Source organism: Polyodon spathula, chromosome 3 (genome assembly GCF_017654505.1).
Source record: "Polyodon spathula isolate WHYD16114869_AA chromosome 3, ASM1765450v1, whole genome shotgun sequence".
NCBI classification, from domain to species: domain Eukaryota; kingdom Metazoa; phylum Chordata; class Actinopteri; order Acipenseriformes; family Polyodontidae; genus Polyodon; species Polyodon spathula.
This window is the reverse complement of record NC_054536.1, coordinates 82,814,481-82,829,973: the sequence shown is the minus strand read 5'-3', so window position 1 is coordinate 82,829,973 and position 15,493 is coordinate 82,814,481. Positions and strand designations below refer to the sequence as shown.

Here is a 15,493-nt window from a genome sequence, read left to right as displayed (position 1 = left end):
AACATAAAAAGTGAAAGAGAAAGATTATAGCTTCAGACAAGACTCAATATTGGCAAAACAGAAACAGGCTCAAAAGGTCAAATACCATTATTTACCACTCCTCAAAGAGCAAACAAGTGGTTTGAGATTAATAGCCAGCTGTGAAATTTGAAGAAAAGTTTAAAATGCCACCAGTGACATGACCAAGACATTAATGTAAGAGAAATGAATCATCTCACATTTGCTGTAGTTCAGAGACATATTGGCCAATTCGATTTTGAATTTGCAGATGACCACAGCCACCACGCAGGGAAATAGAGAGGGGTTCGATGGTAAGAGAGATGTTACGATATTACGAGGATGTATAGACCAAGACCTGATATAATATAATTAAAGCTACTTAATCCAAAAAATTATTATGTATTTGTGGATGGAGAATAGAACGTACAGTATGTCAAAATATAAGAGTAACAAAAGAGATAATTCTGTGTGGCACACATAAATTATATGGACTTTAGCAAGGACCTTGACTAAGGAGGGAATTGCAGTATGAGCTCTATTCAGCACCATAGATCACTTGTAGGGTTATTTACAGTCTCCCAGTACAGTATTTATTTACCTGTGCACTGTACTCAATTATCATCTCCTTCATGTAGGTCTTCAGGGACTCACACAGTGTATGGGAAGGAAACTCCAGTTGTGTTGGTCTCATGGAAGTGATGTATACGTTTCTTTGCAAGAAAAACGCTTGGTTTGCTACCTCATGAGTCTCTGTTCTACTTCAGCAGATTCATCATGAAACTCTTCTTTCTTTATATACTTAACCAAAAACTGACAAAGGTGTGACATTTCAAAATCTAACATGAAATACTGTACTACTATTATGGCTTCCGGTAGACTTTTGCGATATTATTTTGTAGTTTCTTTGATTACAGGATGTTCATGTGATTTTTTTTTAAATACTATATATATATATATATATATATATATATATATATATATATATGTGTGTGTGTGTGTGTGTGTGTGTGTGTGTGGGTGTGTGTTTGTATAGAGCTTTGTCCTGTACACATGGTTTGTGCAGAAAACAATGCTATTGAATGTGACTACAGATTACAGTGCATGGTACATTTCTAACCCTTCAATCCCATTCTATGTGTCTACATATTCTATGTGCAGATATCCCTTGCTGCTGCATGGATAGTTCCATCGCTATAGAAACCAAGGAAAGCTGGCAGTAAAATAAATACTGCAGTTGGGGTTTGCCAGCGGTTGGGGATCCACAAAACCTGAACCACCCCTCATCGCCCTCAAAGTGACCGACTGGTGGAGAGATTTAATCGCACTTTGGGGATGCAGCTCGCCATAGTCACCAGCATGCACGAAAAAGACTGGAACCTTCATCTGCCACTCATCCTAATGACTCCACGGCTGCACACTCGCTCTTCTGATTCTGAGTAGGGAACTCCAGACTCCCGCTGAGATGGTCTTTGGCCGGTCGCCAGACCAACAACACCCTGCTCCAGGGCCTGAATACACACGACAGCTCCACGACTGGCTGGACACAGCCCAACGGTTCGCCCGGGGCCAACTTCAAGCAGCCGGTATGCACCAGAAGCGCAACAATGACATGCACGGGAAAGGGAGAGCCTTTGAATTAGGAGAACGAGACCCAAAAAAAGACGGGGCCGCTGTCCCAAACTCGAAAGTCCCTGGGTTGGCCCTTGTCTGCTCTTGGAGTGGGTCAAAGAGGTCGTGTACCAGGTTCAGCTACCCTCCCCCGGCCAGAAAGTAGTGCTGCACCTAGATCATCTGGCACCTTCCCTGGGCAATCAGGCAGCAAGCCCCTCGCCAAAGCCTGGCCAGTCAGCAGGGAGCCGTCCCTCACCACTCCCGAGCCCACCAGCTACAAAGTCACATCATCGGCCAAGACCAGCTGCACAGAAACGAGCACACCATCGCCTCTTTGTTTCTTCCCCTGTGACTTCCACACCCAGGGTCGTCCCACTACCAGAAATGACCTCCCCAGAAGAAGAGCGAGGGCATACCATCGTGTCGCTGCTATGAGTCTGCCAGCCCCACAAGTTACCATCAGGCGCCCTACGAGACAACGCCAACTGCCCCTCCACTATCGGACTGAAGCTGGTTCTTCCAGGGCCTGGAAGTTTTTGAGCATCAGGTCAAACGCAAACAAAGACTGGGACTTTATGTGTTCTGTGTTGAACTTGAGGGGGGAATGGGATCATCGTTTCTGTGAGTAGGTCTGTTATTTTAGTGTTATATGTGAATGAGCTTTACTGCCTGTATTTTTGTGACTAACTCTCTGCTGCCAGTTCTATGGGTGCTAGGCCCATAACGGGCTCACTGTGTGTATGAATGGTGGGAGGTTATGTAAATTATTCACTGTAAATAACAGCCAATGAGCGATAAGAAGGAACCTATATAAATGCGGCCTGCGTGCTGCATGTGCGTGTGATACCAAGGAGTGTAAAGGAGCTAAATCCATTATTGCTAAACAAGCAATGAATAAAACAGTCCTTGTTAGAGCCAAAGAAATATCCTGCCAGAGTCTTCATTTCCACTGCTGAGAACCCACAACACTCAGTCACTACAATATTTTTTAACAAAAATATGGCTTTGATGTAGTCTGTTAAAGGATGCAATACTAAATATAAATGAAGGGGGGCGCCAAACTTCTGTGTAACAAACAAACCAATCTAAAAGCATGCCACCATACACAAACACAAAAATTATATTTCATGAACTTATTTGTTTTATCTTATCACAATTGAATGTGTTTCAAAATAATATCCAAATGAAATGAAACCTTTATTGTATTAAAAGCCCCTTTCCACCGATTTCAATGAAAGAGAACAACAGCTATGGCCAAAAGTTTTACATCACCTAGAATTTTAGGTTTGAGACATAATAAAATAACAAATAAACTAATGAACATAATTTAGATCTTTTATTTAACATCATGTAATCAAAGAAACTACAAAATTATATTGCAAAAGTCTACCGGAAGCCATAAGTACAGTATTTCATGTTAGATTTAGTTTGTATCATTTTTGTCAGTTTTTCGTTAAGTATATATATTGGACTTTATGAAGCAAAATTAGTTAATTGTATATGGTGATACAAAACTTTTGTCCATAGCTGTACATTTGTGATGTGTGAATGCGATAATGCACGTGCTGTAGGCTGGAGTGGTATCCAGAACTTCACTGCAACCACTGGTGATTTCTCTTTGGACTTGTCTGTAGATGGTAATTATTGCCCCAAATGCGGCAGTGTGGATTCATTTTGTACAAATGGGTTAGTGTATTGCTTAGGGACAAACTCAATCATTATAGTTAATATAATTAAGGTGTATGACATTTCCAATTAATATATTTTAATTAATGTAAAAAAAACATATTTTGATTGTTCAAAAAAAAAAAAAAAAAAAAAGCTTTACCATAGCAATCTGTGCGTTACAATGGTTATCTATTATTTACCACGCTTTCACTGTTCTTTTTAGTTTATTACACTTTGCTGTGAGAAACTTTAAGGGTAGTTTGTGTGCGAGTGTGTGCGTATTGTTTTGCAAGTTATAACAGTAAACGAGAGCACTGCGAATAGCTGGAATCTATCTCGTCTTTATCCATAGGTCTGTTCTGGGAATTATAATCATTGATATCTGACACCTCTCAGATGCCACTTTGAAGGGGAACAAAAAAAAAAAAAACACTCCACACGCAAACTGTTTGAAGAGAATGTCCTGTTTTCTAAAACATTTTTTGAAGGCTTTGAACCTCAAAAACAGAATTTGATAACGTTAAGCTCCTATGCAGGGGCCGTATTGTAGTCAGGAGGGGGTGTGAGTGTGTGCATTTATTTTTATAGAGTAACTCTGCGCTGCCTTCAGCATTCAGGGATTCAAGTAAATGTCAAACATGGCGAGAAGGAAGAAGGGAACAGATACTGCTGCCTTGCACTTTTCTTTACTTCTGTCAGTTTTCCATTCGGGATTTACTCAGATCCTCGTAAATGAAGTGACTGGGTTCAGTCTCCATCCCCCTTATTTCAACATCGCCGAGGGAGCACGGATCTCTGCCACAGCGACCTGCGGAGAAGATGAATCTGCCAGGCCCAAGTCAGAGCTCTACTGTAAACTCGTTGGAGGACCCACGGCAGGACTACCTAGCCAGACGATACAGGTAATTATAAATATCATGTGGAATAATAAAAACCTGACAAAATACTGTAAGTGATATCACTTTCTACGCGTAAATGCATATTTGAATTCAGATTTATTTAGCGGCTATACTTTAATTTTATTTAAAACACGTATTTTTTATTTTTTTTTAAGGTATGATAATAGGTGGGAAAATAGTATTAGTTAGCTTGTATCTGATAAACAAAACGTATGCTTTGTTAATGACAATACAGCATGCTATAAAAACATATTTCTAATAGTTCTACAAGCTGCTGCGTTGGTTATTGTGTGGAAGCAAGTGAAACCAGAAACCAAAACAATAAAAAATAAAGCACATTTGAAAATTAATTTAAAATTTGTTGGGAAATGTAGCATTTGCCATTCTGAGTTCTACCTGATAGGAAAGGTAACATACTGTTTGCAGTGTATTTAGCCTTGTGTACTGTCATAATAGTGTTATCACATTGACATCATGCTGGTCCAACAGCACATACTGCAAGTGGAAATTAGAACACACTTTTGTGATGCTAGTGTAATTATCCAAAAGTATTGTAAAGATGATTTAAATGGTTAGATTTATTTTTTTTCAGATCGTATGGTAATCTACAGCATGCCTTAATTTTTAAGACTAAAAAAGATTAAAACGTTTACACACCTGAGGAATTTACATCTAAACTAATTTCTTTGTTGATTTTCTTTTTTCATTTTTTTTTTTTTTTTTTTTTTCATTAAGCAGATTAAGTGTGTTACAATCTGGTCAATTTGTTGGCTTTAATTCTATTCCCACTTTCCTGGAATACTTACTTGTGGTCTTGTGGGGCACTGGGAAACAGTGTTGCATTTGTACTGGGTAATTATAAACTGTGTAGATGCCAGCGACAGTATCAGGCCTCTTGAGACACCTCAGTAAAAGTCTTCAGATACCTTGTGCAATTATACTTTATGTTTTATCTTCATTCAGGAACATTAGTGGGCAATCGTCACTTAAGACCACATTTATATAAGCTAAGGGACCTTAATCCTGTACTCTGGGCAATGCATTTATTAGCCCATTTCTTATAACCCAGAGTGCTCACAGCAAGACGTATTTTGTAATATACATGTACTGTAATTACTTACATATGTTGCAGCTTTCTGGCGGCACACCTAATCCACCCTTACTTAGAGGTGGCTCTAACTTTTGTTTTCTAACTGTTTTATTTTAGGTCTTGAGTCATTGTTATGTAAAAATGTTACTCACTTGCCAAATATTTTGTTCACAAAAGAACAGCCCCTCGAGAGACTGTATTTTTTGTATCACACATGCCAGAATCTTTCACAAGCTTGACATTTTGGGGGGTGGTGTAGCTCAGTAACCGTCATAGTGACTGTTAACTATTTTTTTTACAATTCAGATGCTTTCCTTACATTGATTATTTTTACACAGAGGAACTGGCTCCAGTTGAAGACTAATTATATCTAAAAGTTGAATGTATTTTGGAATAAAAAAAAGATATTCGCAAAACTGGAAAGGTTATGACTGTGCTTTTCAAGGAACATTCTCCAAATAACAATTTAAAAAAAATATTTCTGATATTATTCTGTTGTTCATTTGGTAATTTGTTTTATTTTTACATGAAATTGAAACCACACACACATATAAATATCGGGAACTAAAACTACGCCAGTTTAACCTGAAAATAATATATTTTTTCCAAACTCAACAAGCGGATGTTCTTGAAGAGGTAACTATGTAAAGGTTACATGAAGTGTACGAGGAGATAACAGGTAACACATTATCGACCGCTCGGGAACTTTCAGTCAATCGGTGCACGTTTCACCTTCTGTAATCCCCTGAGTAACCCTATTTATGACTAACTGTGCCACTTATTTTTTACCTTGATGTATTCTCCATGCTGTATCAGCACTGTTGAAGCCACCAGCTTTAAAAAAAAAACCTACCCGAGGCACCTTTTCAAATTCTATTCAACTGCAAATTCCATTCAAAATGATGACATCACAGTCTGCAGAGTACCTTATCCAGTTAACGATCTATCTTCATCAACATTTCCCTCTTTCCAATGAAATTAAAATTAAATAAAGATGGTTAATGATTAGAAAACAAATATACTGATGCACAATGAAAACGCAACAGTCTAAGTTTTACATCAATAGCTCATTGGGCATATACATAATGTTATTTACACTTTAAATAGTGAGCAGATAGGTTTGTTGATTGTTTGAGTAGTATTGTTCCGGGATAACAAAACACTGAGCTCAAGTCGTGATTTTATATAAAAAAAAAGGTGCTCAGTTTTTGTATTTGAGTTGAGTTAAAATTGCCAAAATGAGTTGATTAAGAATCTATATAAATAGCCATGCAAAAAGACATGATTTTAATTAACACAAGAACAGTGTTATACGACCATTCCCTGCTTGAGTAATGAAGATCGCCTGGTTGCTATCGGCATGTTGAAGGCGGCCTGTCTGTGAGAAGCTGTGCAACGTAATTGTCTTTTCTTGTTTTAAGCTCCTGTTTTTTAATAGATAATGTTGCTGTGAGTTTGACTTTATACAAATCAGTCATTCGTTTTGGCTACAGGCTGAAGTTGCTGTGTTGTCAGTGGACTATTTATGACATTTGTTCATTAAAACTGTGTTTAGAATGAAAAGTCAGTGCCATAGAAATTTCATTTGTCAATTATGTGAGTCTAATTGGTTAAATGTAGCATTCCTAAGTTGTTCAATGTAAACGTCTTAATATGAATTGCACGCATAGTGCTGTTTTAAGTTGAATACAGTGTGTGCACTTTTGTTTATGTAAGGATTTTGCCATCTTCAAAGAAAGGACAATAAAGGCTTGTACTTGACAAGGGTTTGCTAAACCATGCTTCTTTTTATGATGCATTTTGAAAAAGAAACATGACTAATGACCTGTATGTATTGTGGACTAGAGCGAGGTGGCGAATATAGCGCTGGAAACTGAACAGTTGGTTGTCAGAACAAAGGCGAAAACGCCAGGATTCCGAAATATGTTGATGACAGCTCTATAGAAAAGACCTGTCAAAAAACATAGAGCAGCCTTTTGAACATAGGCCAGTAAGGCCACTGTCTGGGATAGCTCTGCTAAACTTCAGAACAGTCATCACACGCCAACACAAGGTGCAAGTCAGGAATTGTTAGATTTCAACAGTTTGTAATGAAATGCAAACATTGTACCTGTGAGAAGAAAATCTGAAAGCCAGGCTATGGACCAAAAAAGTACTTTCTTTCTTTAACCCTGAGACTTCATCCTGTTCATAGCATATGGGGGTTAAAGTCCAGGTGTGCTATTCCATGGAGAGGCAAAGCTGTCTTGCTTCTGTACTTGCCTATGTTAGTTTTTGTTAATTTTTTCTCTTATGTAGATTATCTTAGACATTTTCCAAACTTTGTAAATGGATTTGGAGTTTTAACAAAATAAATATACAAATAAATGTGATTTGCTTTTTTCCCCCATCACATAATATTTTTATAATAGTTAATACTTCTATACTATGATATAACAGGTTTTGTTGTATTTTACGATTTGTAGCACCTTTAGAGCTCTGTTAAGCATATAATCAAACATACTGAAATATTTAGGACAGACAAAAAGTTACATTCAAACATATATGTTTTGTGATTAATGATTATTGGGATAATGTTACATTGATTTAAAAACTGCAGAATTAACAATACAGAGGTATAGGGGATTCTCATAGGGGATGAACCCGATCATGCTGTGTTCGCCCACCCTACTACGATGACTACGACTACTGCTACTAATAATAATAATAATAAATGCCTCAATCCCAATTCTGCAACTGCTTTCTGACTAGCAGCAAACTGGTGTTAACCGTCTTTTTGAACACATTTGTGGAACCAACAGTTTTTTTTCATTTTCATGTTCTCATTCTCCTAAAACAAATCTTCTTCAATGAATTAGGTTTGAGAGATTTTACTTCAACAGTAAGTGGACTCTCAAACCTGGTGACGACGAGAGCCGGCATCCACAATAAAGCCACTGGCAATGAATTCCCAGCTATGCTAATTTAATACATAGGGGTACAGAAATGTGACTTTTTTTCTCCTTGGTTTGGTACCCATGATAGATGCTACTTAAGGCTAATGTACAGTATAATACATCTTATAGCTAAGAGACAGAAAAGTCTAAGTTTAAAGCAACCAGCTATCCGATCACTAAACACAAAGATAAATGAAGTGTGAAAGGATAAACAAATATGTCTGTGCTTTGCAAAGGGCTTCGTTATTTATTTATTTATTTATGTATGTATTCATGTATTGCAAAGGGCAGCATTTTTTTTTGTAGTAGCTTCAGTATTTTTTTATAACATTGCTTATAAAATAATCAGACCATAAAGCACTATCATTTTGAGTCAAATGGCAATAATTTGAAATGTATAATAAATTGTGTCACATAAAAAAAAAAAAAAAAAAAAAAGAATACTAAATGAAGAGTTATCTAAGCCACTCCTACTGTATGCTTGTGATCTCCTAGTTGGTCAAAGAACCTCTCAGATAAAGGATTGCTTGGTGGTATGATTTTTACGTGTAGTAGGAAGTTACGCAAGGTTATGTCACAAACAGGATTTTGAGTGCTTAAGTCTCGTAAGCATAATGTAAAAACGCTGAGTGTTTGGTCAATTGTATAGGTTTTAGTGCAAGAAGATAATTTACCCATCCCTTAAAGTCAAATGGCATTTTAGACACAAACTTCCTATAGTGTGTGGAATGTGCATGACTGTGGAGAGAGTGGCGAGTTCTAAGCTGCATGGAAACCTGACCATTGTTAACAAACTTAATTCCAACTAAATTCAAGCAGAGAATACGAATGCCACTGGACAAAAATAATTGCAAAAACTCCATTATCGTTTGCTGAGAAAGCTACCGGCTATGGGATATGGAAATCTTTACACTTCTGGTTTTACTCTAACAGATTAACAAGTGTCCCACTCGCAACATGAGAAAGTGGTGCCTGTGTAATTTGAAAAGAAGACTCTTTCTATGTCTCTTTGATGGATTAGACAATATGTTTGCTTCATCCAATTGCAAATTGATAACTAAGCTTTGTTTACCTTTCAGGGTCAGTACTGTGATTACTGCAATTCAAACGACCCCAATAAAGCTTACCCGATCACTACTGCTATAGATGGGACAGAGCGATGGTGGCAAAGCCCGCCTCTTTCTCGGGGGCTGGAGTACAATAAAGTCAACGTCACCTTGGATTTGGGTCAGGTTAGTAAACAATGAAAATTATTTTACACAATATTATGATCCTGTAAGTTTAATTTATTTGATGGCTAATGGTTATTTTTTGTTCTTAAAAGGAACACTCAGGAAACAGTAAAGAATGCTAAAATTGCTTTGGTTTTGTAATGTCCAAGAAAGTTGTCACAACAAAACCACATTGTATGGTTATCATCACTTACCTTTTCCTTGGAGAGCCGTGAGCCAGGGTGGTAATACAGACGGTAAAGAGGAAAACGGTTTTGTTTTTTTAATGTAAAATGCTGTTTAGCAGGAATCAGCCAGAAATAAGGAGCATGCCTGGGCATCCAGATGAGCTGTGCCATTCTGACCCATATCTTATTCAATTTTATATATATATATATATATATATATATATAATATATATATATATATATATATATATACTGTATATATATGGATATGTGTTGTTTTGAGTTGAGTACAGTATTGCACTTTTGTTTATGTAAGCCAGGATTTAGTAAGGATTCTTCAAAGGAAGGAGAATAAAGGCTTGCACTTGACAAGTGTTTGCTAAACCATACTTCTTTTTATGATGAATTTTGAAAAAGAAACATGATTAATGACCTACATGTATTATGGACTAGAGTGAGGTGGCGAATATAGCACAACTTGAGTAATTATGTTTAACTGGCATATTGTTCAACTTCTGTTATATATATAGTATCCTTTGTACTGGGAGATTTCCTGATTATGTGGGTTGCTTCTAATAATTCACAAAAGAGCAAAGCTGCACAGTGCTTTGAAATACCCCTCATTTATACATACAGGCCCTTTCTGTAATCTGCCATTGCCTTATAAGGCACTTTTAACACAGCTTCTACAAAGGTTGGAGCTAAAACATGAATGTTTTCGGCTTTCCTTTCTTTTATAATTTTCTTCTTTTTTTGACATTCTTGAAAAAAGGGATATCTTGGCCCTTGGACATGTTTGGAAGACGGGGCAACCCTCCTTTTGTTACTTACTGTGTCCGCTTTTATAATAAAAACATCATACAGAGAAATGAAGGAGAGAATAAAGTATTACAAGTTTGAAACAAATAAAATGATGAATTTATGAAACTGATTCAAATAAAAAGTTGAGATCTGGGTAAGTTTTAAACGCCTGCAATGACACCGACTGGATAACAAAATACATTGCTGGTTATTTAAGTGCTACTGAAGTTCTTCCCGTCCCAGGTGTTAAACAGTGGGGCGGGGGGGGGGGGGTAAAAAATAAATACTGTCGCTAGACTGAGAGTTGCACTGATGTTGTTGTGCTTGATTTGGTTAACATCCTGCTAAACATACACATTTAAATCAGTAGCTGAATTTATGCACATGCTTCAGGTGTCCAGTATGTGATTCACTATACATACACCTCCTTTTCCATTTATCTGTTGCCAGTGCACTTTAGCAGGCACTGTGCATGTGAAGTTCCAACAGTTACACCTATTGAATCTACAGTATTTCTGGCAGCCACTGCCGGTAACAACACTCACGTTTGAAACTGTGTTATCTTGTGTTGTGTATATATTATAAAAGCCACTGGACAACAACATCAACTTAAATAGCTCTTTATCATGCCATGGCATCTTGAACTAAAAACAACGTATACAAATACAACAGCGGAAGCATCTTTAATTTCTACTAGCCTGTTCTTATTGCTGAGAGTATTCTCAAATAATGTGCTGGTATTATCAGTCTGACAAAGCACAAATATTAATGGATTAAAACGAGATATTGTACATATACTGATAGTACTTTAAAATCTTTGCTTTGTCAAAAGTGGGACTCAAACCTACACCTTAGGGGTACTGAGAGTTTAACACACTGCTCAGAGACCACTAAACCAGATCTCAGCTGCAAAGAAACTAAATGCAGTACCACTTTTCTTACCTGTCTGCCTTTATCCACTGGCTTCTATTAATTTTTTGGTAACTAAAAATATGAAGGGTTTCATTGCTTGCTGCTAATGTCAGTGGTAGTGTGATTAGAATGTGCCTGCATTGTTTGGGAGGCAAAAGTTACTTTAAAAGCGATCAGAGCTATGAAGACTGAGAGTAATGTCAGCTGACAAAGGCACAATGAATTGGTGGTATTTTAACTGTGTATTTAAAATGGGAACTCGTCCAATACATGCTTGTGTATGTTTGTATTTTCAAACTGTGAACTTGCTGGGTATTGCATTTTTAGCAGAGCGGTGACCAAAGGTTTACATTATATCTACATTTTGTAATATTAGGAAGTTGATTTGCACCTTGGTTTGTATATTTAGTCTGTATTTAGGCCACTTTATTCTGCACTTTATTAAACATTTGGCCATTGCTCTGTTTGATTATAGAACATTGCATTTGGGTCATTATAACTATATTGCTCTGTATAGCTTGTGAAGGAATATATTATATTATGCACCACTAAAACTTTTTAGTATGTGTTTGTTTGCTAAAAAAATTTTGCATTTGATGAGACAATGTAATTTGTTGCTTTGAATTACTTGACCTACCATTTTTTAAAGAGAATGTGTGCTGTAGAAAGATAACTGGTAAGTTCTAAAAATAACTAAAATATTTTGGGTGTAGTTATAAAATAATGAAACATTGGGTACAAACTCTGTTTTTCCTCCATGATTTAGTTGGTCCCTGTACTTGGGAGGTGCTACAGTTCCATATCGTTAAATGATATGACAATGTGTTTGTGTGTATCTTCTTATAGTATTTACGTAATTTATCTGCGCACAATGAAGATTAAAGCCTCATTTACATGTATTTATAGATTTATAGTTAATTACCATTTTACTCTTGAATTTACATTGTTACAGTTGAAGTTTGTTAGTATGTGATTTGTATGTCAATAGAAGCATTCACCTAGTATGCTGCTGCAATACAAACTTTTACAAATCTAGCCACTTTTACATATATGCTCTATATTACAATATACAGGGTATCTTCTTGAACTATATATTCTCAAAAACTTTGTTAATGTGATGGTAGTGTTTTTAACCCTATCTCCACCCCACCGCCCCATAATGGAGAGAGGGAGGGGAGCACTTCAAAAACAGGACAGCCATGCGACAGATGCATGACAATGATATCAGTACCAGCAAAATGAAGGTGTATGTGATCCACTGTTATGAAACTATGTTTACATGGGTGAGTGGAATGTGCTGTGTGATGTCAGTTTGAGAGGGCAGGGGGGGGGGGGGCAGCACCAATAATATAGATCAAACAAGTGTGCAGAGTTACTATTGAAAATCCTAACGTTGCATTTCCCTACTTTTGTTGTTCCTTGTTTTGTTTGGGTTCTATAAAGAACCATAGTAATAACCCTATTACGGTTCTCGGGTCAAATGCTTCTAACAATTCAAGACTACATCTTGACATCTGCTTGTCTGAATTTGGTCAAATAATGCACTGGGAATTGTGCCACCTGATTGGCTGAGACAGGCATATTTTTTTTTAATTATCATTTTTTCTTTACCAAAATCCATAGGCTGCTTAAATTAAAATGAATTTTGAAGAGAGTAAAGTGGTTACTTTAAAGTTGGTTGCAGTCTTAACCCCAATAAAGGAGCCTGTTTTTTCATGTTAGAAAGGAGTTGTGTAGGGAACATTTCCAGTTTTTCACTGGATCAAAAATTGTTGGGTGTGATTAGTTGTACAGTCATATCAAGAGAAACTCCTTGGCCTGTGTTCTGTAGTCTTGGTCAGTTGTTTTGCCATATCTTTCAAATCAGTGAACTGGTTTTCAAACAATTAGCCCTTATTATATAGCATTTTATACCACTGTGACAGAGAGTGAATGAATCCAAGTCAACAATCTCCCTCCTGACCTGAGGACATGGTATAACAGGTACAGTGTGCCCCGGACTGGATGGTTTGACAGTTCATTGCATGGTCAGTTGGAAGTTGGCCATCTAAAAAGGGGGCGAAGCCACAGTACTAGAAGTCAGCACCTTACTGTGGTAGGCAATGTGTCAGTCATTGGTTGGAGGAGACGTGATTGCATTCACTACCAAAGGGGACGTGGCTGAAGGTATATCAGGGGATGTGGCCGAGCAATCTGTTTCTTTGTTATGGTTGAGAAAAGACAGAGAAAAAAAAAGCAACCGTGAGTGTTTTGTACTTGTTTATTTATTGTATTAACAGTGTTTGTTTTGTAAGCCAGCATCAAGCTCGGATTACAAACACCAGCACCAGTCACTATAACTGTGTATTCACCACCAGCACCAGTCACTATAACTGTGTATTCACCACCAGCACGGGAGATGCAGAGCTGTGCCTGTATTTACTATTAATTCGGGACTGAAACTCTGTATTGTTTAGTTGTGCAATTACACACTGCAATGTGCAGTTCATCCATAGGTTTATTCCTACATTCCTCCTCAACTCACAGTTGGTTTTCAGTAGACTTTCACTCCTTCTGTCTTCCAGGGCACCTATGAAAACGAGAAAGTCTTTTGTCTCAAAAGTTTGCCAATCAGCAAAAATCCTTGCCAAAAGTGATGTTTCAAATATCTTACTGTTGAAATTAACTGTATTAAATAAAACCAAAATGGCATTTTATGGGGTGTAACAGGGGTGTTCTGTTACTGTGTGGGTATAAGCTGATGAACGAGAGAGACAGAGAGGTTGAGATTGAAAACGCAGCTCTAAATTAATGCTGGGACAAATATCCGAATATCCAATCAAACACTTTTTTGCATGTAATCAAAGTAAAAAAAAAAAGTCAGTGTCTGTCAGAAATGATGTTATCTGTGTGAGTTGGGGGTGGTGTTCTCCTGGTGTGCTCTGACTGTCGGCTAAGATCAGCCCCACACACTGGTGAGTGTTGCTGTTCACCCTATTTCCTAAATAAAAGAATTATCTGTTTTGGAAGATAAAAGTTGTATGCTTGGATTCTTACTGCTGCTACTATATATATATATATATATGCACACACATACACACACACACACATACAGTCAGTCCTCGCACTTACGACACCATTGCTTCCTGAAAGTAGCGTGTAAGTAGAAATGTAGTAAGTCGAAGCACATTTTCCCACAGGAACAATGTTATAAATTGGGGTTACGTTCCTGACTCTTTGGCCAGATCATATATTTTTACAAAAATGACCCTTTATATTGTACTCATGCAAATATTTATTTAACTCTTTACACTTAGCCCGTGGGTACACGCAAATTACTCAGGCATAGGTTGTTTAAAAGTACAGACTCGTACAGGGTGTATATGCGGTACTCCTAACCCGAACTATGATCGACTGAAGTTAAGCCCCTCATCATGTGACAGAGTTCATAGCTTAGGCTTCGTTTTGAGTCCATTGCTCTTATCAGACATTGTTAAGGGCAAATAAATTCTGAAAAAAAAGCAGTTACATGCATAAAAAAAATAAAAATAAAAATACCGCTAGACTGAGTCAGGGCGACTACGACAATTACTGCAGTTCAGACACTGAGCATGCGCACATGACGCATGGCTTGTGTCTCGCTGTGTTGTAAATGCCGTATCGATATCATAAAGTCGAAGCAAGGTAATAATGCAAAAGAGTCGTAAGTGCTGTGTGTCCTAAATCGAAGCGTCTTAAGTCGAAGATTGCACACACACACACACACACACACACACACATATGAATAACTTCGCTCAGCCAACAGCGTTTTATACAGGTCATATCTGCAAAAGGAATGACTTCTAGTAATCAGCGTTTTAATATTCTTTCATGATGCATGTCTAGTTTTAGCTTAGTTACTGAAGTTAAAGACGGATGTTATTACTTTATGAAAACGTGTCTGTGGCTGCTGTATTTATTGCGAAGACACAATAATGGCAGGGATTATTTAAAAGAAAATGTGTTGTCTTTTTTTCTTGAAGTACACACAAGATTGAACTACTGTATTGCTTTCTCTATTTTGTAGTTAATTCACAATAGTAGTAAAGTAAGGCTTTATTTCCTTTTTTTTAACTTTAATACAGTGTTACATATAATGGCTTTATTATTATTTCTCCTTCACTGTGGTGTTTCCCTACACAGCTTAGGGACCTGAGGC

At 37.2% G+C, this 15,493-nt stretch overlaps 1 protein-coding gene across 3 annotated transcripts in view; it reads left to right on the top strand.

Moving 5' to 3' along the window:
* The first annotated feature begins 3,892 nt into the window (after positions 1-3,892).
* The window catches only part of LOC121313499 (laminin subunit alpha-3-like), a 150,651-nt gene continuing 139,050 nt past the window's right edge, over positions 3,893-15,493 (top strand). For 2 of the 3 annotated variants that reach the window (XM_041246133.1, XM_041246132.1), the window contains exons 1-2: positions 3,893-4,181; positions 9,284-9,436. In XM_041246133.1, the coding sequence (XP_041102067.1) occupies positions 3,909-4,181; positions 9,284-9,436 (426 nt within the window). In that variant the 5' untranslated portion in view covers positions 3,893-3,908. The remainder of the gene's footprint in view (positions 4,182-9,283; positions 9,437-15,493) is intronic. The other variant, XM_041246134.1, reaches the window with a different exon arrangement.